This window comes from Cyprinodon tularosa, unplaced genomic scaffold (genome assembly GCF_016077235.1).
Source record: "Cyprinodon tularosa strain WSP-4 unplaced genomic scaffold, ASM1607723v1 ctg62, whole genome shotgun sequence".
Taxonomy (NCBI): domain Eukaryota; kingdom Metazoa; phylum Chordata; class Actinopteri; order Cyprinodontiformes; family Cyprinodontidae; genus Cyprinodon; species Cyprinodon tularosa.
Genome location: NW_024039363.1, coordinates 105,173 through 131,826, shown reverse-complemented (window position 1 = coordinate 131,826; position 26,654 = coordinate 105,173). Strand labels below are relative to the sequence as shown.

Sequence of the window (26,654 nt, the reverse complement as noted above, 5' to 3'; positions counted from 1 at the left end):
AGCTCCAGTTTTATAAATACAGGTTTATAATAGGATTTTACTTTGAATTTATTTAGATTCCCTTACTAAATTAAGGGGCAAAATATTCATGTTGTTTTTTTTTTTATTTGATTTTGAGATGGAAAGCTAGGGGAGGAAATAAATGCTCAAATTTAAAGACTTAAAAAAAGTCTTTATTTTATAATAAGTTATTGTACGTTCCACTTTTGGAGAATCGTCAATCATTTTGAATTAGGGGGTTACTCATGGTATGGAAATAATGCCCAAAGGGGGACACAAGCCAAAAAAAGGTTGGGAAAAAATGCCTTAGATGACTGCCTACGTATTTGACTAAATCTTATAATGAGTTAGTTTAATAAGAATAACATTATAGTTTTATAATAATTGATGATAAGATTTGTTGTCATGAAAAGAAAAGAAGCAATTGGATGGCTGATAAAAAGTTAAATTTAGTCCACAAAAAATTTATTTTGAAAATATTTATGACTTTCCACACATAATGTAGAGGCTAATTTACATTAGCATTTTTTCATAAAGGGCTTTCAGGGTTTTTCACATTCTTGAAGATGTTTCAACTATGCCTCTGTTGCAATAGGCCCCTTTACAACTTATTAAAATATAATTTTGTACTAAAAATCTTGCCATATGGCAAGAATCAATACATTAATCATGGGAAATTAAAACAGCTTACTTTCTAATTTCCTGTTACAGCTAGCAGTGCTGCAATTCTAACCCTCGCTTTTAGCCCGCACTGGACCTTGATGTTCTCACTGTGCTTCAGTGACCTTTCTTTTCTGATGTTTTAATCTTTTTTTAAACAACTGTATGTACTAATGTTTATTTAAATGCAATATAGTCTGTAGTCAAAGCGTCAATCTAAAGTCACCTATGGTATAAATAGGTCATTCTTTTCAGTCAGACTTTAAAGACAAAGAGTCCCATCCAGCATTTGGATCTAGTGACTGGACAACACAGCAGGAAGGTAAATCCTAGTGCTTTCTTTATTCCACTGCCCCCTGACCTTTTGTATAGGTTAAATCCGGTTTATAGGGTCTTTGAGAAACCTGAGAAGCTAACGGAAGTGTCGTCAAGTCTCACTGAATGAGAACAAGTAGATGGTGCATGAGGTCTTTAAACATGTCAGAATAGCAAGCCCATATTTGTGTAACCAAGTATTTTTTACTTATTCTTTGAAGTGTATCGTTTATTGTGGGCTTGATTCTCTGGTATTTAAATAAGCTTTAGCATCGTGGTGGCTTCTGTTCTACTGCTTTGAGACTTGACCTTGGCAATTACCACTGTCTGAACAGAGGAGACAGTGTAGTGGATGGATAACCTTTGGATTATCCTGCTAAGCTGAACTAGCAACATTAAAGGAATAGTACACCCAAAAAATGATTAGCCTTCATTTTCTACTCACCCCCATGCTGAACAACACTCTGGAGTACTTTTTTGATATCTCAAATGCATCTGGAGATCTGGGAGGCTTCTTGCTGTCTGCTGACATTCAAATAATGGAGGTCTATGGCGCCCGAGACAGAAAGGTCCATAAAAGTCCACAAAAAACGTGTCAATATTCCTCTATACTGCTCGTCCAATGTATTCCAAGTGTCCTGAGTGGGTAGCATCCAGAATTTACTCGAAACAAAGTCATTTAGAATGTTTTTAGAGCATAAACAGTAGTGTATAGGATTTCCTGAAAGCGCGCACATGCGCGCTCACGACGCTACGGAAGCCGGCAGACCAAACCAGATGAGAGTGCGCATTCAGCGTCTGCTCTGCCAATAATGCAAGCGTAGAAGAAGAAATGTGCTGTTTACCTGTGCAAAGAAAGAAACAACGGAAGAAAAATGTCTGAGGACTTCAGTGTTGAGGAAGAGCATGAGTTCTTTGCTGAGCTGAATGCGCTGGTTTGGTCTGCCGGCTTCCGTAGCGTGTATATATAGTGCGATTTCAAAACACAGATAATCCTAAGGCACTTCACATAGACAATTCAACCAGACGATACAGTCAGATTGGTTCAAAGTTTTCTATTTCAAATTTCCTCTGCAAAATTCTACAAATCGAAGCCCCTACCATTATTTTAAATGATAAACATTTGGTCCCTTGTTTCCCAGGTTGACAGTGAAGATTGTCTGAAACAACTTTGATTGACACAAAGCAGAATGTTTATTGATCATTTATTTGTTTTAAGATGCTCTGTGCAGGAAAAATGGACTTTATTATGGATTCAAAAGAATTTTCATCCTGAGTGATTTTTTTCCCTAAGTAACACAACTCAGATGGAAAGGGATACGTCGATTATACAGATGGAGCTTTCCAGCTGTAACTGCAACTAAAACTTTGATACTTTTGGATAGAGGGTTAGGGTTAGAACATCCTGAACAAAAAGGATTGTAAAATCTGGTGAGTTTATGGATTAGATTGGAGCTTAACAATCAATAAATCTTGCAAGTCAACTGTTTTAAAAGTTGCCTCCCCCAGATCATTACTACTTCAGATCGCTATTTCAAACCCCCTTATCTCTGTTGAATATAGTCTCCATAAAGTGGAAAGTATCTCTGGAAATTAAGTTAATTTTTATAATAAGACCCTCTTCCTGCTAATTTTGGACACCTGTATCCTGTCATAGTTAATGCATCCTGTGAGGTCAGAGGATCTCATTCTGGAAACAGATGCAGCAAGCATCAGCATGAATGCCGGCCACCCTGCTGTCACTGCGTTGTTTGCTGTATGGAAGCCAAACAGAGCCCTTGACGACGAGACAAGGCAACCTCCGGTAAAGAAGGAGAGAAGAGGAAAAAAAGAAAAACATATTGCAAAAGTAGGTATGTAGTATGGTAAGTGAGTCAAAATGAACCAGAACATTACCTGTCAAGCTGTGGTTCTGATTGGAATAAAGGTCTAAGAGTATATCTGCCCCTCATTAATGGACAATAACTCACAAAGCTAAGCCAAAGTTAGTGCAGCCTGTCATTATGGTTATATTAGTCACTGACTGAGCCACATATGTGATCATGCTGATCCAAGTCACAGTAGAACCTTCTATAAATACTCTGAAGTCGTCTGGATGCTTGGGAACAAGCAGTTAGTCGGGGCCAGATGTTCTCAAGAGATTTAGCCTTAGATATTCAAATACAGTAACAGTAATAATATGTGGAATGCAGGGAATCCCCAAATCACAAATTAACTAAGTTTCTAAAGCTATAATACATTAAGAGCAACAGTTTAAACCAAATATTTGTATGTGCTCTATAAAGCAACCTGTCCCTTTTTCTTACTGTCTGATAATCAGAGGTAGTCAGCTAAATTTTAGTTTCATATATATTCTAAAGAAGATTAACTTAAGACCTTTTTTAATGGTACCTTGTATGTGTTACAGCTTTAGAGTCAAACAACTTGGAAAATTATATGATCATTTGCAAAGCCTTGTCTTTTCTCATGCCTGCAACCGGTCTTTGCACAACTGTGTGCATCTTCCACACAAGCAAACATGGCATACTGCAGTTTTCAGTGAATACCAGTTACTTTTTAATATCAGGATCATTTTCTCTCTGTCATTATGGCTCTAACAAGATGTAGGAAAATTCTGGATTTCGATCAGCATTAATCCAACACACCCACCAAACTCAAATAGCAACTTCTCTTGTCTTTCCATTTTGAAGTGTACCAAAGAGAAAACATGAAGTCACGCTGTCTAGGAAGTTCCTAGACTGTGTATAAGAGAATTATCTGTGATCTAACTCTGAGTTTCTTGTTAGTGCCCACATGCAGTAATTACATGGTCATTAGCCTCTTGATTACTTTTTACTTTGGCCTGATGAGGGGTGTTTCTTTCAAATCGACTTACTGTGATTAAATATGTGTGGTTGTTCAATGATTTCCTTTCCCTTTTCAAATCTTCCACGGCTCATATAAAGATAATGAGAATGGCAGCACTACCCGTGATATACAGCAAGGGCCTGTCTGCTGATAAGAGAAAGAACCATTAATCTCTCTAAATCCTCCTGTTTGGAGCACTGACCCCTCCTCCACATGGTCTTCCTCCACCCCCTCTTCCCATGCTGTCACTCTCAGCCTGCACCTGTCACATTAGTCTCACATCCTCAGCTGCCTTTCCATATGATACGCCTCCTTCCTGTTACCAGAGACTATGTGTCATCCCTTTTGCATAGATTTATGAGTATTAGAGGGGAAAAGCATAGAAAAAGGTGAGATAGATTCAATACTAGAAATGTATGTGTCAACCCTAAGTGGCTCTATAATTGTGCTACATCTGGACTGGATTCATGCTTGTGCAAAAGCCAAAATATGGATTAAATACAATAAGATCCGGCAGAATCATGTATATATGTGACAAGACTAATCCTGCTTAAATGTGTGATGGCAGGAGAATTAAAACAACATATTGATAACAGATTGGTGTGTTGATAAAGGCAGCAAGTAGCAGAGAGCAGAACGTCTAGAAGGGAGTAGTTTTGGGGGATCAGCCTCCCTGACAGATGAACCAGAGCAGCTGTGGCAACAAACTGGATGAAATCAAGAATTAACAATCCTCACAGCAGTTTCTTTTTTTTTTTTTTGCTGAGTCAAAACCTGTGAGATAACCAGGGGAAGCAAGAAAATCCATAAAACAATTGAGGACTTGATTAGTTAAACCTTTTTTTAGGTCTTCATATATGCGTTGAACTTGAAACTAAAACAAAGTTAAATAGAACTGCTCCTATAGTACTGAAAGCGAGAGTCTGAGGCAATTGCATTTGAGATACATTTAATGTAAATTTATTAGCTATGATTTTGAAATTACTCCTCATAGCTCTGCAAGCATTAGTGTTGCAGCCACCTAGTATAAGTATAAGAATGGAGAATCATTGTTGTTACATCATGCAGAATGCTATAAAGCTATACCCTTCCATTCATGTGTTAGAGTGGCCCAGTCAAAGTCTTTAGTGATCAAAAAAATTTAAATCAACTGCAAAACTTTGAAACTGCTGTTTACAATTGCTATAACTCAAACTATTTGTTGATGCAACATATAAAACCACTATAAAATCTATCCATCCATTATCTGACATGCTTGACCCAATTGGGGTCGCAAGAGGTGCTGGTGCCTATATCCAGCTGTCAATGGGTGAGAGGTGGGGTACACCGTGGACAGGTCGCCAGTCCATCGCAGGGCAACAAACAGGACATACAACCATTCACACATACACTCACACCTAAGGGGACTTTAGAGAAGCCAATTAACCTAACAGTCATGTTTTTAGACTGTGGGTGGAAGCCGGAGTACCCGGAGAGAACCCACCCATGCTCTGGGAGAACATGCAAACTCCATGCAGAAAGACCCCGGCCTGGAAACGAACCCAGAACCTTCCTGCTGCAAGGCAGCAGTGCTACCCACTGCGCGACCCAACTATGAAATCTATTAAAGTTAAAGCATCAATCATAAAAATATGAACAGGTTAAATGGGTGTGAATATTTTTGCATGTGACAGCTTTAGTAAAATTCAGGGAATATAACAGGTGTTTACACTTAATTAATCTAAAGTCAACAGATTTAACGCGTTGTATCCAGCATGGATATAACGGATACGCTGACCACATGCCTGTAAACAAGTCATTTATCAGAGAGGGAAGGACAGAGAGGACTGCGCGCTGAGGCGGTGGAGACGTGTCACTTTCTTTGCGTGCGCGCGCGCTCGGGCGCGCAGCGGGATTATCATTACGCACGTTATGCGGAGCGCTGTTTGGGTGATGCGTTTAGTGGAGAGGGTTAGGGGAGCTGTGAGCGTCAAACCGGATAGTCAGCGACAGAATCAGCACAATAACCGGAGAGGGAAAGATGCGGGGGGATATTGACTCGTTTTCAGTCGGAGAAGATGCGCACCACTGAACAAAGGATTTAGTTTTTAGCGTTTTTTATGTAACGAAACGGAATCTCCCTTGTATTTCAACCCTGACACCATCAGCCGTTAGGATCAATGTCCGTTTGGCTCTAACGGGCTGAATCTCCGCTGCTTTGGAGTCCATGTGGAGCGACAGGAGCGTCAAACGCAGCAGGCTGAGCTCAGTCCGAAATGTGACATTTTTTAACTAATACTCAGCACCCCCATTTAAGCTTGCGACTGTGAACCCCCCAATACCAGATCACCTCTGTTTACAAAGATCAAGGTAGGAGCTGGTCATTGAATACTGATTGATTAAATCATGGGGGTGGGGAGATCCAAGCCCCTGGTTAATTTCGACTGTTGTGTTCTTAATATATCATTCAGATTATGTTTTATTTGGAATCGGGTGTTTTGTTTTTTCTTTCATAAATGAATCAGTAGTGGGAGAAAATGGGATGCAAATGCACCAATTGCATAGGTTTGTCACGATGGGAGCCTGCTTGGACACGCTCCTAACCTTAAGGGTGCATTTAAAAAAAAACAACAACAACAAAAAATCTAAGTCACATCAGATCTGTGTAAGACTACTGGTTTTTCAATCGTTTGCTGTTTTTTTACGCAGTTTTTTCATGACACAAGGCGTTTGAGTTTTCTTGGCTGCGCCTCCATTTTCATCCCACATCACATACTATGAGGGGAGGCATGGGGGTTTCAGCAGTGTCAATCAATTCTCTGTTCTCCAGCTTGGAGGTTAGATACCATTCTCTATTTTTGGATCTCTCACACACTCACGCATCTCAGCAACAATGGTTCATAGCTGCTTCCCCCCTCAAACAAACACACTCTTCTGGAACCCCCAGGGACCCTCCCATGTGGCCTTTATTGTTAAACGAGATGGGTGTGTGTAGAGGGAATAGAAAAATGAAAAAAAAGAGGCCTTTTCTAAATGTGTGATTGCATTTAACTGCCCCTGCAGGTCAACTAAAAACTAAAGGGAGACACCAAGATTTTTTTCCCCTCAGCACTGGACCTAAGAGTCTAATTTGACCTGAGCATTTTGCATGGATGGCAGACTTTCAGTAGGTCATTATATGACATATGAGCCTGTTGGCAGTGCTCTATTAAAGCTCCTGGGCCTTTTTTTTTATTGTGTTCTGTTTTCCCTCATGAATCAATACTCAGCTGAGTGGAGCTGTTTATTTTCAGACTGTGCATTCATCAGTTAGTTAGTCCTCTCTTGGGAAGAGATGACACTACCATTTCCTCCAGGCTGAAGCCATATGTAGCCAGTATGGATTACTGCACCGAGCCTGGCAATCGTGTTAATCCCCCCTGTGTTACAACCATAAACTTAAATGTTTTTTATTGCGATGTAAATGGGATAAATCAATGTAACTGGGCTGTAAATAGTGAAGAAGAAGATATGTGGTTCCTACATCTGTTCATGTTATAGAAAGCTGAATAGTTCGGTGTGCATATGTATTTAGCTTCCTACCATTTTTTGCTACTATCTCAGCTGCACCTTTTTAGGGTTCAAAATGTCGGTCTTTGCATATTTAGAGATACATTTTGCATAATCCTGTTCAGAATAGCATAGGACGAGGAGCGCCTTAAGAACATCAAATCAGAAGTGTTGCCATATATTCTTAATGTGATTCATAGAGGTCAATTTTGGGCTCATCTGCCGTGATTATCTTACAACTGTGTTGAAACACGATTTCTCTAGTGGTTGTCCTGTCAACAGATGTTTTCCACTGTGGATCTCTGCAGCTCCGCCAAGGTTACCTAGACCATTACCCTACAGCAATTTGAGTCGAATGTTTGGGTTGGCTTTGCACAGTTATGCACCAAGGCTTAAATTCCCTGCACAGTCTTGTCGATCTTGCTCATGCTCAGTCACATTGGACATACATTTCTAACTCTTGTCACAACTTAATTTGGATCTGAACTTTGTGTGGTTCATCCATACCTTGATTTTACACCAGTCGTTTAAAGCTGTGGCTGTATTTTTAGAGTTGTTGTCCTGCTGGAGGGTGAGCCTCTGCCTTTGACCCTTTCCATACAAAGAAATGCTTGAGTATATCCAACAAGCCTCTTGTTTGAATGGAGGGTCCTGTCCAGACAAAGAGGCTGCAAAATCAGCAACATTTGAAATTTACTACAAGTTTGAAGAAGGTGGAAGTTTGCCCCCATGGTGTCTCCATTTGGAGAGCCCTATCTGCATGTCAGCCAACGTAAATTTTATCATTCTTCACATGCATAAGCTAACACAACATTTTCAGTCATCTGGGTTGTGTCATGTTTCATGCTATTATATTTATTGTGGATTTTACACTTACATAAGTTGCACGAATCCTCTGTCATTATTCCAGAAGAAAATGCATCTTTTCTCCCTCCTGTCTTCAGTGTTTACACCCTGTTCTTCTTCCTTCCTTCTTCTAACATTTTTCTTCAGTGAGAGCATTGCATACATTACAGCTCCTCTGGCCTCATGCAGTTTTATCTTCACACTAAAACTTTTCGGTCCAGATAACTTATCCAGCTTCATGTATCTTTAGTCCAAAATCTGCTGGATTCTCTAATGCCCTTTTCGACGATAGTCCTGTTTATTTAGCTCCATCCATCACATGCATTAGTTTTGATCAGCATTCCTGCCTCTGCTGAAGAAAACAGCCTGGTGCTCCAGTCACCATGTTAACCGTTAGGGGTGTTTGCAGGCTGGTGTTAATCTCAACTTCTTGTAACACAAAGCATTTTGTATTTAGGCCAAAAAGTTTTAGTTTGGTCTAATCTGACAAAAGCTTCTAATTTCACATGTGTGCAACGTCCACTAAAAGGTTTGTGATAAAATCTAAATCGAGCTTCGTATGTTTTTCTTTAATCCATGATTTTTATTTCTTGGTAATAATTTGTAAAGTTGCACAACAACCAGTTTTACTTTCAACAGATTCTCCTGCCTGACATCTAAATTTAAGCAGCTCCTTCAGAGTTATCCATTGGTCTTTGGCAGATTTTCTGTTTAATGATTGTCTTGCCTGTAATAAGTTTTGCAGTGCTGCCATGCTTTTTCCATTTCAAAGTAAGGGGATTGAAAGATGCTCTCTAAGATGATCAGAACTTGGGATATAGACTTTTCAGCCAATTAAATTCAGTTTATTTTTTGTTTTCTGACAAAATTGTATTTATTTTGAGATTTAATTACACACAGTGACCTCAACAGGCCATTTATTGCACTGGACTTTATTTAGGGTTTTTAAAGAAAAGGCGGGTATAAAAAAACAACGGCACAAAATTAGGAATAGCCATTGTTCCTGTACTTCACACTTCTTTAATCATGTTTTCTTTATGAGGCCAGACTGTTATGAATACTGGAATTTCTTAACTTCTTTCTTAAATACACACTAGCGGAAAGTGCCTCACTGCTCCAAGCATCCAGCTGTTCCTGTCTCCTCCTGCCCCTCAGATCCATATCACGCTTTCAAACTCAATCTGATCCCCTCAACCCACCACCAACCCCCCAGTCATCCCGTTTCCGGATCTCAATCTATAATTGAAGATGCTTAATCATATTGCAGTGGAGCAGAACACATGACACCGGAGCTGTGAGGGCTCAGAATACACTTTTACGTGCCATGGCATCTGACCAATACTGTATCTGTTATGGTGAAAGAAGAGGAGGGAGGGGGTTAAAATGTTACACTGTCTCTGCTAATTGCTAAGTCAATTAGCATATGGTCTTACTCTTAGCTCAGGCAAATGATAATGAGAGATAATTAGGGGGGGGCAGGGATCCTTGAGGAGACTAGGAATGAATATATGCACTTATAGTTTCCATAAATTGGCACCCAAGAGGCTAGAAATACCTCTTTTAAGAATGAATGAAATTATCTCTTTCTTGTTTCCTTTCTGATTTTTTTCTGAATCTCACACACTCTGTCAGATATCTGTCAAATCCACATTGTAAGACTTTAGGGATTGATGATTATCCTTAATTTATAGAGGCTCTGACACTCCGGGGTTTTGATTAGGCTTCCCTGTAAGAGTACATCCCTGCATGTTATGCAACAACAACAACAAAAAATCACATTTTCCGTAATATATTGCTTTAAAGGGGACATTTTGCATCCAATCGAGTCAACCTAACACTCTTATTTTAGGATTGTGGGAGGAAGCTGTAGTACTCGAAGGAAACCTACGCATGAGAGTGCAAAAAGTACTGAGCATGAGATGGAGCTCGAAACAATCCAAAGTCTTACTCTCTCTAATAGTTTTTATTCACCTGAGTGTAATTAAAAGTACACTACTATTTGCACTACCTTGTATATTTTACTTTTTATATTTTTTATCCATATTTTTATTCTAAGTGTATATATTAGTCTATTTTTTGCATGCCTTATACCCACAGTGTTTTTAGAGATTTTTATAATTTTATTTACCTATTCCATATTATATGTTTCATGATGCACGACTGTACCATAATAAATTCCTAGTTTGTGAACTCCTTCACTAACAATTGCAATAAACCTGATTCTGATTCTGATTGTGTACCTTTAGATGGTAGAAAATATGCCTGTACCTTCAACAAAAGTTCCCCTGTGATCACCACTTCCCACCTTACCTACCATAATGCCAAATTCCTCACTGGTCCTTTTTTTTTCAACTTTTCTAAATGTTACTAGCTGCTATAAAGGATAAAGGAGGAGCAAAAGTATTCCCATATGTGTGTCCACTCTGGAAAAGAGTGAAGATACGGGAACTGAAATGATAAAAAAATGGAAAATAAAATAAAAAGGACAGAACGATCTAAAAGATGACAAGAAAATCCTAAAATTCAAATTTGTAAGCAATGTACATGAAAAAAAGCACATAAAAAAGCACATTTACTAAAGAATTCCCACAGCTTTGGAAATCCTATGTACCGGTAGTTACCTTTGCAGTTTTCTTTGTAGTGTGTCTGACAAAGTGAAACGTATAACGACAAGTCCAACAATTTAGAAGCCCTTATTACCACATTTTCTCATTTCCTCCGACTAAAGATACCTTAGAAATTTAGCTTAATTTCAAATTATCCTAACCTATGACTAGACTGAGTAGTGAATTGCCAAAATAAAAAGTAAAGAGAGATATGACAGCTTTTTAGAAACTTGTTCTAATGATTGTTCTAAGCTTTTCCATTTAGATAATATAGATAATCTTAGCTCCTAAATTGCCTTTTAATCCCAGGATTCACTAAGGTTAATGAAAATCTTCAGACTGCAAGGATACCCTTCCTGATAAAAACCCCCAAAAACTAATCAGATACAAAATCAACCTGGGAGAAGGTTATTTTGACCTAGGGCTGCAGCATAACAACCTCCCTAACTTATAAGAACTTTTCAGCGAAAAACTTTCATCAAGACATTGTTTTAAACTGGCATGGGCATCACTCATAGCTTGATGCCCTTTAAAAGCACATTTGATTGAATCAGCATATTTTCACAGAAAGCCAAACACTAAGTAGGACAACATAAAATATGCTTTATTTCTTGTTTTATCACTACCGCACCTTGTCAACAGTACTGTAGGAGTAAGAAATATTACTATAAACACAGTAATAGGTGGCGCTCACTTAGTTTCCTCATTATGATATTTGGTGTTTTCTGCAAAAGCAAAAATACAGCTTATCCAAACCGCAAAAAAAAAAAAAAAAAAAGATTTTCTCATGTAGTTAAGGGAAATATCTGACATATTTTTACAAGGAGCTAATGACCATGGCATAGCAACAGGTGGGGGATGAGCAATAAAGCACATTTGCATACTTTGTTAACATTAACCAGCCCAGAGTAAAATTTATTTGTTTATATCTATTGCATAAAGCTAATAACTAATCAGTTTGGATGGTGAAATGATGTTATTTGTAGACTTAAGTTTTCTGTTTCTTCTATATATGGGTCCATGGGCTATATATATATATATATATATATATATATATATATATATATATATATATATATATATATATATATATATATACATTTATGTGTATAATACATGGTGTTTTAAGTGGGATATCATCTCAGGTAGAGCCTACAGCTGCTTCACAATTTAACTCCCCTTATGGCTGTCTGGTTCCTGTTTCCAAAAGTCAAACTTTTTTGAAAACTGTAGATTTGCCTGCTTTCAGCCAATTGATATGTACAGTGGTGCAGAGCAATAGGTACATATAATGTTGGTCTATACTACGTACTATACATCAAGCAGGAGGAAACTTTGGTCATTGCATTGCTTTATCAGTCTTCTTTATGAAAAAAAATCATAATTAAATTGTGGAATGGGAAATTTGTAGCTTTTTAAAACTTACGTCCAACTTGATATCTGTGCCCTCTCTATGCTTAACCCAAGTCAAGCTAACAAAGGTTAACTTATTCTTTGAGGTAGAAAACAATAAACGTAAATAGTCACTGTTCACCTAAAAATAGCCTACAGGTATATCTGCCAAGAATAATTTTTAAGAAAAATCCTCAAAGAGATTATCATGGAGGTTTGGGAGTTATTACATGAGCTCTAGATAATGCTCCTTATTTAATAAATGCAATTGAAGCTATTAGGAGGGAGCATTTATTAAATGTATTTTAGTAAATTAGATATTTTCTTAATTAATAACCCATGGTTGTCAGTTGTACTTAAAAAAGCAAGCTAGACATCCATTTATCTCTTTTGAATGCTAAATGAGAAGTTGTAACCACAACTCAGCTATCGCTACTTCCACCCCTGGAAGAAGTCTGAAAAACCAATGGTCGGGTTTTAATAATGTCTTCCATCCATCCATCAATTTTCTCTCATGCTTACCCAAGCGGGGTCGCGAGGGGTTTCTTAAACAATGAGAAACTCAGATAAATTTAGACTATGGTCTGAATAATCTGGTCAAAACCTTTGGTGAAAAGAAAGAAACAAAGCCAGTCATTAAAATGCAATAAACGTCCCGATCTTTACTACAGTAATTAGACAGCATCTGGCTGTGTGCTACGTCTGATTGTAAGAGGCTGTAATTGTTCTGGACCACTTCACTTATGTCCTCCATCCCTCCCTGTCCAGCCTGCAGCTCATCTGAATCACTGCAGTGCTGCATGTTTGTCCTCTCATGCTGTTAAGTGCTGCAAAGAATGCATGTGTTGTATACATGCGTGTTGTCTTCATGAGGATTTAGAACGCACATAACCATAGTTGCATGTAGAACATGTCTGTGGAATGCAAGCTCACAATCTTGTGATTTGCAGAATAAAGGAGCTCAGTGCCGTCCGGCTGCTTCCACTGAGGAAGATGATGTCTGAGAAGCAGCATCCATGCAGCAGAACTGGTTGGAGCTGGTTCTTTTCTTGAATTACATAAGAAACAGCAAGAATAAGGGCAAGTGGAAGAAAGTGAAGGAGGAGGAAAGACCACAAGAATCCAAAATGGAAGGAAGGAGATCATTTTTAAAATAGGCAGAGAGCAATATTCCCAAGGAGCAGTGATATGAAAGTCTAGCAGATCAGAGGAACAGAAATGGCAGCAAAAAGAAACATGTATGGAGAAACAGGAGAGACAAGGATGAGCAGACAGCAGCATCCCCCATGCTGTGGGCCTCTCTCCCATCCTTTCCTTATGACTCATTCTGATGACAGAAATAAGAAGTCTTAAATAGCATGTGCTGCATGTGCATGCATTGCATAGTGTGTGGAATTGTGGAATGGCACACATGCATGTGCAGCTGATTGCATCTATGGGCCCATGTGTGTGCCCTGTGGTGGCCTCCAGCTCACAGGTCTGCCAAGCCCCACTCAAAAAGAAGCCAGTGCAACCATCTGTGCAGGAGGGAGCAACAGGGAAGGAGGAAGAGTGAATAGAAAAGCCACTGGTGTGCAAGACACAAGCATTGCCATCTTGTTGTGCACCTAGTTTTACTGTTTGGCTTTATTGTCTCTCTTGTCAAATTGAGAGTAAGCGTCTGGTAAATAAAGAGTTGAGGAGGAGCAGTAGATTTGGCTGAGAGGGCGAGTGCGGGAGCTTTTACTTGCTTGTGTCTTTTGCTGTCTCTGTAATTTAGGGAGTAGGAAGATTATTCAGATGAGTTCTGCTGCAATGCTTATTTCAATGCACATAAAGCTGTGCTGAAGACTGATTAAAGGTTTTATGCAAGATTGATAATTGTTTATAAATGGCTTCAAGCTCCTGCAGAATTACAAAATGAGAATAAAAAGAGAAATATTCATTTTAACCTCTAACTGATAGACATGCAAAAAAAAAACATGCATGAATCTTGTACTGTTGGGCCTGCTGGGGGGTTCTAGAAAGTTCATCTAAAAACAACAGCTGCATGTTCAAAATAGATGGGTGGACACAAACAGCTACCTTATAAATAAATGTGGCAGAGTTAAATCTACAGTACATATAAAAGGGAATGTATCAAGACACAAATATGGAATACCCTAAGCTTTTTCTTAAAGGAGAATTCCGGTTTTTAACACTTTTAGCCCATTTTCTGTAGTGTCCAGGATGAAATCGAATGATCGACACCAAAATTTTGACAATTGGTCCTGTCTCTGCTTTTTGGCTCATTTAGAATCCACCCCTGGCTGCTTCAGAATGGCTTCCATTGTGCATGTCCGATAATGTCCTTAAAACAACCTTAAACGTTCTTTTTTTTAAATATGCTACTCACCGGGTCGTCAGCGCTGTTCAATGACGTTCCAAAAAAGTTTCGTAAAGAAAAAACGTTCCTGTAGTGTTTTATTTAGCATTTTGTAAATCCCATTGAGTTCTGTTGGAATAGTCAATATTCCCCTGCCACCGGAAACGGAAATGGGGCCTGTTTACACAGTTGTAGTCTTTTCGCTTCACTCTGTGTACTCCGACGTCGAGGTGCTAACGTCTCTGTTAAACACTTTAAAAAACTCTGAAAATGGAATACGAAAGGTGGATTCTTGATTCTCGACGTCGGAGTACACAGAGTGAAGCGAAAAGACTACAACTGTGTAAACAGGCCCCATTTCCGTTTCCGGTGGCAGGGGAATATTGACTATTCCAACAGAACTCAATGGGATTTACAAAATGCTAAAAAAAACACTACAGGAACGTTTTTTCTTTACGAAACTTTTTTTGGAACGTCATTGAACAGCGCTGACGACCCGGTGAGTAGCATATTTAAAAAAAAGAACGTTTAAGGTTGTTTTAAGGACATTATCGGACATGCATTATGGAAGCCATTCTGAAGCAGCCAGGGGTGGATTCTAAATGAGCCAAAAAGCAGAGACAGGACCAATTGTCAAAATTTTGGTGTCGATCATTCGATTTCATCCTGGACACTACAGAAAATTGGCTAAAAGTGTTAAAAATCGGAATTCTCCTTTAATCATTTTTTTCCAATTGTATGTTTCCATGATCTGGAAGCATATTAATAATACAAACAATAGAAAAATATTAATGGTAAAACACCATACATACAGTGGTAACAATGATGAATAGTCTGTAATACTGTGGATATTTCTCTTCTGAAGTCCCTAGTAACCTTTTGGGGATGATTTAGTAACAATCTAGCAGAATCCACCAGTAAAAAATTGTTTTTACAGCAGAAGACTCAGCACACATTGACAAAACATGTCGTATTATGTACAAACAGCTAAGATGTTGTGGATGCAGGCATTTTACGCACAGAAATGTAATAGGATTTAAGTTTGCATTTTTTTTCTTTTTACAATTTGCAAAGTCAAACTACAAATAACGACCAACACTCAGCACTTTGCAGCTCATTCTTTCTCCACTCACCAACCATCAATACCAACACACCTTTAGACACATTAACAGTTTCAGCTCTGTATTGACCTCTGATAATGTCTCAAAGGCTTAGCAGTGGTGGAGAATGGTACAAAATGAATAAAGTATACAAAGAGCACTGTATGGCTCAAAATGCCTTGCTCATGTAATAGATCAGAGGAGAAAGAACAGCATGGCTGAAAAGAAAAGCAAGAGTTGCTCAAATCACCACCTATTTCAGCCAGGGTATTCAGAATAACACCTCTGAATGCACAGCATAAGCTCTAATGAGAAAAAGCAGTAGAAAAGCAAAGGAATGTTTTCTTTTCATTATTGGATCCCTTAGGAACAACAGAGCATCATCTGCCAGAGTATGATATCTAGCCATAAACATCCCCTTATGGTCACGGTCCTCCCATCTTCTGATGGCTGTTTAAGCAGGATAATGCACCATACCATAAAGCTGTAAACATGACAATTAGTCAGCAGATCTTAATCTTTGGATGGGTTTGATTTGGGGATTCCCATCACCTGCAAAAGCAGCTCCCCTCAGCAATAACCAAAGCTGGGGAGAGCACCCGAAACAACTATTATAGTAAAAGTAACACATCTTCATAACTGATTAAGTAGGAGTAAAAGGTATAAGGCTAAAATGTTACTGAGTAACTCATAATAACATCCAACTTTATATTTAAAATTATATAATAAGTAATTATGTAGCAGTAAATATAAAGTTATGTGCAGATTATGGTCTTTTAAGGACCATAATAGAATAGCTTAAGAAAAAATAAAACCAGGCATAAAAAAAGACTTTTTAAAGTCAAATTTCTTTTGAACAAAATGTTACAAATCCTTAATATATGTAAAATATACAGGTGTTAAATACCTCTATTGGCAATATATACTCCCTATTACATATTAACTTGACCTCCAGATATCATGGTATCGTCACAAGATGTATGGCAAACTTATGCACAAAGATGGAACACTCATTTTAACATAAACAATTGTCCTTTTGTGGACAGTTTTTGTGTCAAATCAACTTGTATATTATTAACTGAAGTTAGTCTATGTTGAAATTGCAAAACAATGCTACCTAAATCAGATTTTTTGCCCTATATCTGACTTTTTCACTGCAACAAAAATGGTTTTGATCTTTTTACCCCCTAATTAAATCTGGATTGTTCCATATTTTATATTTAATTGGATGCATATCCAATAGTTTTTACAGTGTCTGCAGTCTAAACGGTCATGTTGTACTTCATTGGACAATGACATTATCATCCAGGCTCTGACTACTCATTCATATACGTACACTATTTACTTAGTTGCTCCTCCACAAACACACAACATACATAGTTCTGCTCTTGTTGCTTGTTTTGATGTGATCTTAATATTATTGACTCCCATAGTTCAAAAACTGTTGATAACCCACATATTCTGCTATCTGTTGTTACTTCTGTAAACGGTGCATTGCCTCGTGGCATTGGGACTGTGAAACATTCAGACTGGAGTTTAATGGTGCCTGCATTGAAGTAGTAGTCTGAAAAACCATGGAGGATCAAATTGGATTTTAGAGAAAAATTTTAACTGATTATCAAGATATGAGGCGTGAATGTAACCTTACTTGCTGTGGATAGAGTAGCTAAACCTTTGCCTCAAGTAAAAGTAGGGACACTTTGTTAAGATTTTAATATCCTTGTCAAAGAGTACCTCTGGCACAAGCCAATTGTACCTCATAAATAGGCTGATGACTATGCATACAGATAATGTTCTGGTGTTTGTGTGGAACCTAATATAAGAAAAAAGTAATTTTAGGACCTGTGTTCTTCCTGCAGTATCCCCAATATAGCTAAATATTCATCTATAAGTGACCCGCAGGCCTCACAGTGCAACCAGACTGTTGTTTATTTGGTCCCAAAACTGTCCCAGCAGTCTGCCTGTGTAACCCAATCTGACTCACTGACTCTGGGATTGGAAATATGAAACTAGGGATATCCAGTACCATTTATGTGGTATGCAAACACTGTGTTACTCTATTTGTGGACAGCGTTACATTTCTCTGGTGTTTAGATGACGGTTCATCTCCTAGAAACAAATATTCTGGTTTAGCTCTGAGCATAGAGAGTAACAGAAAGTTCTTTGTGAAAGCAGATTGTTTAGCTCACAGAGAGTCAGGACACCTTGTGACAGCAACCTGCCAAAAGGATATGTTTGTCTGACTGGTGTTGTGGTGCTGTTTAACACAGATCAGCCTTCTATAAAGCACACAGCCTGGCAGGCAAGATGACAACACAAATCACCCCTACAAAGCCTACAATTAAATGGAAGCTTCACTGTGTGTTTGTGTGTGTATGTTTGTAAAGACCAATCCTGACAGAGGGCAAATGGTGCAGTGTAACAGGACTGAATTTCCTCTTTTCAAAAGTATTTGTGGTTGAAGTGCAGTGTGCTGGTGTGTAGTGCATTATGCATTGTTTTACACCTCTCAAGAAGCCTTGTAGTGAGTCTAGCTGTTTATATCTACAGGATCTTTTCTCTTTTCTTTAATGGAAATATTCATGAAGTTGTATCTCCAGTTAAGATCCTGTTCCTGTTAAAGATTTGAGTACACTTAAATGGGGAATAGGCTGAAGGCAGTGGATCTAAGCTCCACAAATGTTGCATCATTTGGGTTGTTGTTTTATAGCTTTAAAAGGTTTTTAAAAGGCAATGTCTCCAGCAAGCTACTAGTTAAAATGAAAGGCTTAGTTATTTCATGTGTTCAAAGAAACTTCATTTGTTAATTCTTTCCTTAAAATGTGGCAGAAGCAGATATTTTCTTTGTCTATGGATAGATGATTGCTGTTGGAATGACCAACAGCTAAGCTTAAAGGTCTTACAAAAATTATGTTTTTCTTATGTCCACTTTCTACACCTAACACTCTGCATTATCTTCCTTTCTGTCCTCTCTTCTGTTCTCCTCTCAGATATGGCGTTCCCACCTGTGCTCCTCCTGCTGCTGGCTGTTGCTCATCATGTCTGTGGCCAGAATCCGATTGACTCCGAGGCTCTGCCGAGAGGCTGTGGCTGGGGCCTTGTGCGGCCCTACACTCTCCTCTGTGACCTGGAATCCATTTGGGGCGTAGCCGTTGAATCTGTGGCTGCCGGTGGGACGCTGGCAGCCATTCTACTTGCACTGGTCCTGCTGTGTCGTCTGCGCCACATAAGCCAAGCGGAGAAGCGCAGTGGTGTCGGACCCATCCTCCTTCTGCTCTTGGGCATCCTTGGCTTGTTTGGCCTCAGTTTTGCTTACCTAATCGAGCAAGATGAGTCTCTTTGTCTGATTCGCAGGGCTTTATGGGGTCTTCTTTTTGCTGTCTGCTTCTCCTGCCTGTTGGTTCAGGGGATTCGGCTGCACAGGCTGGGTCGAGAGCGCCGAAGCCCCGGCGGATGTGCTTTAACAAGCTTGGCATTAGGTTTGAGTGCTGTGCAGGGTATCATTGCTGCTGAGTGGCTACTACTGACAGTGCTGAGAGAAGGGACAGCTGCCTGTCAGTACCAGCCTTTGGACTTCTCGTTAGCCTGCAGTTACGTTCTAGCCCTGCTTCTTGCTGCCTTTACTGCAGCCTCCTTGGCCCTATGTGGGAAAACCCGTCAGTGGCGCTGTAATGCTGTTTGGCTGCTGGTGACCTGCCTGCTGTCTTTGCTGCTGTGGGTGGCCTGGGTGGGCTTCTACTTGTATGGTAACGAATGGCTGGGCAAGTCCCCAGAGTGGAACGACCCAGCACTTGCAATTGCCTTGGTGGCCCAGGGCTGGCTCCTGCTAATCTTCCATGCCATTCCTGAATCCCACATCTGCTTAAGACCCCCACCACAACCAACTGCTCCAGATTACTTTGACACATCCCAAAACTCAACACGGATGAGGGAGACAAGCTTTGATGAAGATATCCCTCTGTCTCACCGGCAGTTTGTGGAGAACCAGGGCTACGGATACAACGACGAGAACACAGCAGGTACACTGTGGTCCAATATTTTAGAGAACATGATTTATGTGGGCAGCTTGTAGGACGAATGTGGGCCAGAGTGAGTGATGAAACTCCAAGAAAGGTCTGCCTCAGAACCTAGAAATAGGTGTTGGAGGAAATTTTCTGTTGTGTAGGAAGTGTTTATTAACTCAGGCTGAAAAGCAAAGTGAGTCAAAATGAGTAATCTGTGTTTCCTTGTTAGGCTTAAGGAGTGCAGGCAGCACCACCCAACACAACAGTAACACCGGCGCCAGGCCCAGTGCTCCCTTCCGCAGCAATGTCTACCAGCCTACAGAAATGACCATGATCCTGAACGGGGGAGCGGTGAGTACTTCTTCCCAGTCACAGGTACACGCCGCTTACACGCCGCTGTCAAACTCCATCACGCCGACCAGACTGCATGCACCTTAGAACCTTGCGGATCATGCGTCATTGCAGAACAAGGAATGAGAGGTTTGCCCTTGCATGGTCATGTCTCTGCACATGCATGGACAGGTTTGGTCACACATCACTCAAACTCACAAAGCTATTTGTGTGAGTGACTGTGAAGGCGCCTTGATGTGTTTGAATCACCTATTAATTGTGTTTGTCTGCTGAGTGATGCTATTGCTTGCTGGATTGGCAAGATGAATGTACTTTTTGGTGGGCAGAGGATGATACACTTAATATCTTATCACTTAAAATAGTCATACCCCTTGTAGATTTTGGTTTGAAGAATCTGAACATTTTCTTAGACATTTTCTTTAGATTGGAAATTTTGCAGAGGCCAAGACTGGAAGCAGTCTTAAATCTAGAATGTGTATTTGTGTATAAAAGATTTAAAGACATGTTTGAATACATTGATAGTCCTTTTACTCTATTTTGTTCTCCTTTCAAAATTACTCATCTAATTTTCTATTAGACACAAAGTTCTTGGTTAAATGTAAATAATTTCAAATCTAAATGTGCCAGGGGTATTGATAACTTGGGACTCAACCAAAGGCCTGCTTTACCAAAGTACCATGAAAGAAAACAATTGGCTACTAACTATTCTGTAACTATTTATCTTAAAAGTGATGAAGCACTAGAAGTACAGAATTGTCTGATTTAGGCTACTTAGCATGGAATATTATTACTAATGCTATTTTCTAATTCGTTTTAGAAAAAAAGATCACTTACTACATACCTGCTGTACACTATTTGTCTCCTAACCCACTGTTCGTTTTTGGTAGGCTTTATTAAAACGCTTAAGGTAAAATAAAAAAAAGTGGTATGAGACACAGCTATTAACTATTTATAGTATCATCTATAACTTTTTATTTAATTAAGTTAATCACATGCATAGGACAGTGCAATCTCTTTAGATAGTGTTATGGCGTTATGGTGATGTAAAAGAGAGAAATGCATTGTTATCAAATTGTATTACTAATAATAGTGCTCACTCAGCTTTACAATAGGAATTTGTTGTTATAAGTCTGAGATCTTATCAGATTAGAATTTGAATTCTAAGGCAAACCTGTTCCTGGCATACTGTTTTACAGTTTTTATGCCCAGCTTGATTCAATTTCTATTTTTAATTAAGCTTATCTGAATTAAGTTAAAGACTGTTATAATTACTATCTTTTTTATGACTGAGACATACAGCTGTTCGCCACTATGTCGACCTAAACTATAAAACACTTTTCTGATGGCACCAGATGAAATACGATTTAACTTTTACCTTGTCAGGACAGGATTTTTTAATCTTTATGTTTCATCTATACTATCTCATTTGATGGTTTCAGCACATATAATAGACTTATTAAAATTTTTTATGCATAAGACCCAATGAGGCTATATATATATATATATATATTTGTCATTGTCTGAGAAATCTAACAAGTAAAAAAATACAAGTTTATCCTGGATGCCTTTGGTGAGTTGCTACAGAAACGCAGTCGGGCTCATTTAAAAATAGCCTGACAGGAAAGCCATTCATATTATAATGCTGTACTGCAAACAACAAAAACCTAATAAAGTTCAGTTTAGTTTATTTACTTCACATTTATTTTAAAATAAATGTCAAGATGTTTTATAAGAAACACTGTACGGATTCGCTGAAAATCGTTTAAATTAAATCAATGAGTCCATATATTAAAGTCAAGTTCAAATATAGTCCAATACAAATCTAAGTACAGTAAAATTATAAAATATCTAAGTCTAATTTCTAAATATAATGGAAAGTTCTTGGCATGAGGATAAAAAAAACATATGGGGGCAGTGCAAATGAACTACTTTCAATTCAACAGAAAGAATCGTCCAGCAGAGCGAGAGTCAATATGAGCACATATCTGCTTCAAATAAATAATCAGAAGAGAGGACATGAGGGAACGACAGGAAAAATGCAAAAGCACTGAGTAAAACTCTCTCTGACAAAACAAAACAAAGAGCCGATATTACTCATTTACTCAGCTAAAGACTGAAGAAATTGTTCAAAATTACTTTCTAATATAAAAAGCAAACCACTTGGCCAGACATAGCTTCTGGGGATAATAAAATCAAAGAGAGTGAATAGCATGGATGGTAGAAACATCTCTATCTATAGCTTCTCCCAGAAAAGAGACCCTGCTAAGCACAGACTTAACCAGGTTAACTTTTTTTGGCAAAGTAAAACAAAAAGAGTACATAACATCATTTGTGGAAGACTCTCAGTTAAAATTAATTAGATATATAAATGAATAATTGTGCAACAAGTCAGAAATTCATAGCCGGTTTCCATATGGTAATCACATAGAGAATATGCCATATTGGTTGCAAAAAACAAACAAACTTTGATTATTAATTTGTTTTATGAGGTTTTAATGCTTGTGAGCACCTGTAAGATGAGGGAGACATAAATCCTCAATTTCCAAGTAACAAAGCTTCTTCTTTTCTACTGTATATTTCTATAAATGCATAATAAAAAGTTTGGAGTTCTGTTTTTATAAAAAAAAAAATGTATACATTATGGATAAGGTTTCATTGACACAATTTATAGAATTATCTAAATATATTTTAGTTTGATGACAATATTCCAATCTAAAGCTTTAAATTATGGGGGAAAAGGTAACAAAATAAAAGTGCAATTATGAATGCAGTTAAGCGTTTGTAGATAAACATGTTTAAGTTCATGATGCTTCCAGACCATTTGTCATTTACCAGCTCGTTTTATTCCATCTACAGGTGCCATCCGCTCCTCCCACCTACACGGGGCGGCAGCTGTGGTGAGCGACAAGATGAGGATATTTGAAGGAAAATGGAGGAAGAGGATGGAGTAGGGAGGAAGGGCTCCAGGATAGCAGAAGGGGGGAGTAGGCATCTTTAAGGACTGGACTTTTGGCTCGTATGCCTACGGGGCTCTTTTCTGTACAGACTTTATCACTGACTGTGTGCCAAACAATTATAGAATGAATGTGAGTGATACTAAGGGAGGGCAGCATGTGGAGGGCAGAGCTAAAACCTTTCTAGAATATAAGTACTTATGGAAGACTTGCAAAAATGTGGAGAGTCCAGTATGCCAGTGGCCAAAAAGAACACTAAATTATATAGAATTATTGCCATAGTCATACAGTATCTCTCTTTTTTATATAATTTGTTTCTCTGAAACTCCAGCAAGCCTCCTTGAAAACTGTGAAAGCAAACTCTTTATTCTGTTCTAGTTCCTCGTCCTGTCACGTGTGATGTGTTTTCTGCTTTACGGTGCTGGCATTGAAGCAGAAACCTTTAACTCTGTCCTCCATTCATTCACACTGTAAGGGTTGAACCAGAGTGTCGCTCTCTTAAAAAAATATATACTTCCCCTTCTGTTGGTGTCTATATACGGGAATGAGTGTGTTTATGTATTCATTAGAACTCTCACAATCCCACCAAGCCTCCTCCTTTGGACTGTTAGCCCTGGCCTTTCCCCCTCCTCTTCCTTGCACTCCGACCAAAACACATAACTGTCCTCACCTTGCTCCATCATCCCATTTGCATGGACACATTGCAAAAACCAACTGTGAAACTCTGAATAGGCAGAGATGGACAGAAAGTAAGCACAGAAAAAAAAAGTACATCTGGAGGACTTGAACTCATCATGCAACCATTAAAGCCCTGCAAGAGGTTTAAAAGATGCAAAGTGGATGATGATAGGACAAGAAAGGCGTTAGTCGTCAGCACGGGAGGTGTGGCTTTTGGAATCTGGGTCAAACCACTTCACTCTCCCCGCATCTCCGGTGGCCAGTGGCGGATGGAGGCAGCCAGGAGAAACCGTCACATTAGATCAGCAGGAAGCGAAGTGAGGAAATGAATCAGCCTCCTGCTTCCAGTTCCTCTGTGTGTGTTTGTGTGCAAATAGCATTTGAGTTTTGTGATTTTGTGAGGGCTCACAAGTTCTTTTTCTGGTGCTTAAAATGTTCACAGTGAGGTATAGAAGTGGCAGAAACAATGCCGGTGTGGATGCGTCAAAGTCCAAGTGACAGACTATATTTGGAGCGGCTGCTGCTGTGTGATCTTCTGGAGTCTCAGAGAGATCCGGTTTACACTGTGGGGTGGAAAAAGGAGAATCAAATGCAGGAGAGGTAGATGCAGAAGGGGGGGCATATAGAGAGGAGTGGTGTTAGGACCGGATCTTCTTCAGTCACTCTGCAATCTATATGAAAAAAGAGCCTTCCAATCTCCATGTGTGCATGATATGGAAGATTATCCTCCTCCTCACCTTCCTCCTGTCTCTCAAAGCTTAAGTCCCTATGCCAAGAATGACTCCATGTTTCATGGAGTCTATATTTTACACATTTTCCCTTCATTGTGGCACCAGCTCTCTGGTTCACCTGAGAAACTGTGTAAATAGTAGTGCTGTAAAGCTTTGCTTGCCTGTTTATATTGTTTTTCTCTTTCTTTTTATTTTAACGCTAGTCTAATTATAAAGACACCAGTCATGCACTGGAGAAGTGATTTAATTCTGGATTAACTTGCTTGCTTTGTGTTCATGCTCTGCCTTTTTAATATGCATTTATTTTTCTCTTGCTTGTTTCTTTTTTTTTTTTTTTAGATAGAGTTCTGAAAATGTTTTTGCCAACACTAGATGTGATTTTATTTTTGTTTGGCTATTGTTCATGGATATTTTGCATTTCTTTTAAAGGGATTTACATTGGCTGTACCTACTGATCACTGCTTTTATTTTTATTTTTCCAGAAAAATGACTATAGCTGTGAATAACTTTCGCACTTCATGCAGTAAATAAAAAAGACTATTTCTATGATACTTAGAGCAGAGCAGAGTGGTTGGACCACAATAACTCATACAGAGCCTTGCAAAAGTATTTTCATCTCCCATCCATTTTTCATAGTTTGTCACAAAGCAACCATAAATGTATTACATTTTATTGTGAAACTGTAATGTATGACAAGCAGTGAGAATTGAGAAGGGGGGAAGGCAGGGGATAAAGATTTTTTTTTATATATTTAATAAAAGAATTACTAAAATCTTTAACTGATGGTGTATTTAGGATGATGTGTAGAGTTATGGTTAGTTTCCCACCACATAGTATTTTCCATCTAGGCTAAAAAGCTCACTTTAGGTTATATCTGACCACACATTTACAGCATCCTCTACATTGCCAGTGGCAAAATACAAAAAAATATTTATTTTAAGTGTCTTTTTTTTCTATCAAGACTTTTCAAACAGAGTTGTGAATCCTAACATTTCCTCCAGAATATGCTATTTTCTTATAGCCTAAGATTAATAACTGATCTTGCAGGTGTGTTCTTTTGTGGCCTTCAGAGAACAGCTAGTTTTATAATGACATTAAAATAACTACATAATTTGGAGGGATTCTCTGCTGTTTTTTTTTTTGTTTTGTTTTTAAGAGAGGGATAATTATGCAACATCTTTATTTGAAAAATAATTTGAAACCATGTATTGCTTTTCCATGCCTTGCAGTTATGCACCGCTTCTTGTGGATCCATACAATCCCAATAAAATACATAAATATTTATGGTTGTAATGTGACAAGGTTAAAAAGGTAGGCTATAAATACTTTTGCAAAGCCCGATAAGATCACCAAAAGCCATGGTAGTGATATCTGAACTTGCATCAGCCCTGAGCTAAAAAAAAGATTAGGGGGTTAGCCCCCCCCGAATGCTGCTGTATGTTTATGTCTCAAACTGTGGCTACTCTAAAACAGGACGGCTACTTGCAGGCCAGTTTCGTACCCAGACACAGCTTGTCCTCTCTGGCCCTGCTGTGTTCAGGCCCATCCTGGTCAGAAACAGATCAATGCAAGAAGAAGTGTCCTCAGGGGTTTTCATGGTCACCAGTACGTTTTGATACTCTCATCGAAGGACGGATGTTTGAATTCTTGTGATGTTTTCACCAAGTGGAGTACAAAAAAAAGGAAGAATAACAACCTGTTGTGACTTTGTAGATTTTGCACTCGTCAACTACCTATCTGTGCATGCTTAATCACCATTTCTACATATAAGATCTTTCTCAGACGTACTTTTAAATAATAACTATTTATGTAACAGTTATGTGACAGCAATCATAATTTCAGTGTATATCAAAAGATATTCTCTTTGGAAAACGCAAAAGTGATTGTTGTAAAGCAAAGAGAATAAAATCAGAGGATAGTCCAATTTGTGATTCTCCACAAAGGAAACAACATGCCATCTTCAGTGGACCTGGTTAGACTCTCCTTTGCTTGGGTTGAAGACTTGATGGTTTTAAAAAAAAAGAGAATAGTCTGAGTGATATTGTCTCAGTGTTACAAATCAAGTAGACTGTGGTGAAATTTGCACAAAACCTCTATGTCAAGTTTGATGTCCCTGGGCAGCCTATCTGAACAACCCCGCCCTTCCCCCGGGCTTTCCTCACCCAACTCTTCTTGCCTTCAGACTGTCCCAGCAGGGCAGCTGACAGGAGCAGTATTGGTTTTCACAGCTATGACTGTGCAGTGATGAGGCATGCATATGTATAGAATCTTAATTTTTAAAAAAGGAAAAAAAAATCT

General features: G+C 38.7%; 1 protein-coding gene across 2 annotated transcripts; it reads left to right on the top strand.

The window, feature by feature from the left end:
- The first annotated feature begins 5,640 nt into the window (after positions 1-5,640).
- gprc5ba (G protein-coupled receptor, class C, group 5, member Ba) lies at positions 5,641-26,633 on the top strand. 2 transcript variants are annotated; one of them, XM_038307780.1, is made up of 4 exons: positions 5,641-6,171; positions 18,629-19,657; positions 19,872-20,017; positions 22,850-26,633. In XM_038307780.1, exons 2-4 carry the CDS (start codon positions 18,631-18,633, stop codon positions 22,892-22,894), a joined length of 1,218 nt encoding a protein of 405 aa, XP_038163708.1. In that variant the 5' UTR covers positions 5,641-6,171; positions 18,629-18,630; the 3' UTR covers positions 22,895-26,633. The 2 variants fall into 2 exon arrangements, with proteins under 2 accessions (XP_038163708.1, XP_038163709.1); XM_038307781.1 differs by having other exon boundaries at positions 5,644-6,171; positions 19,872-19,993.
- Positions 26,634-26,654: the final 21 nt, after the last annotated feature.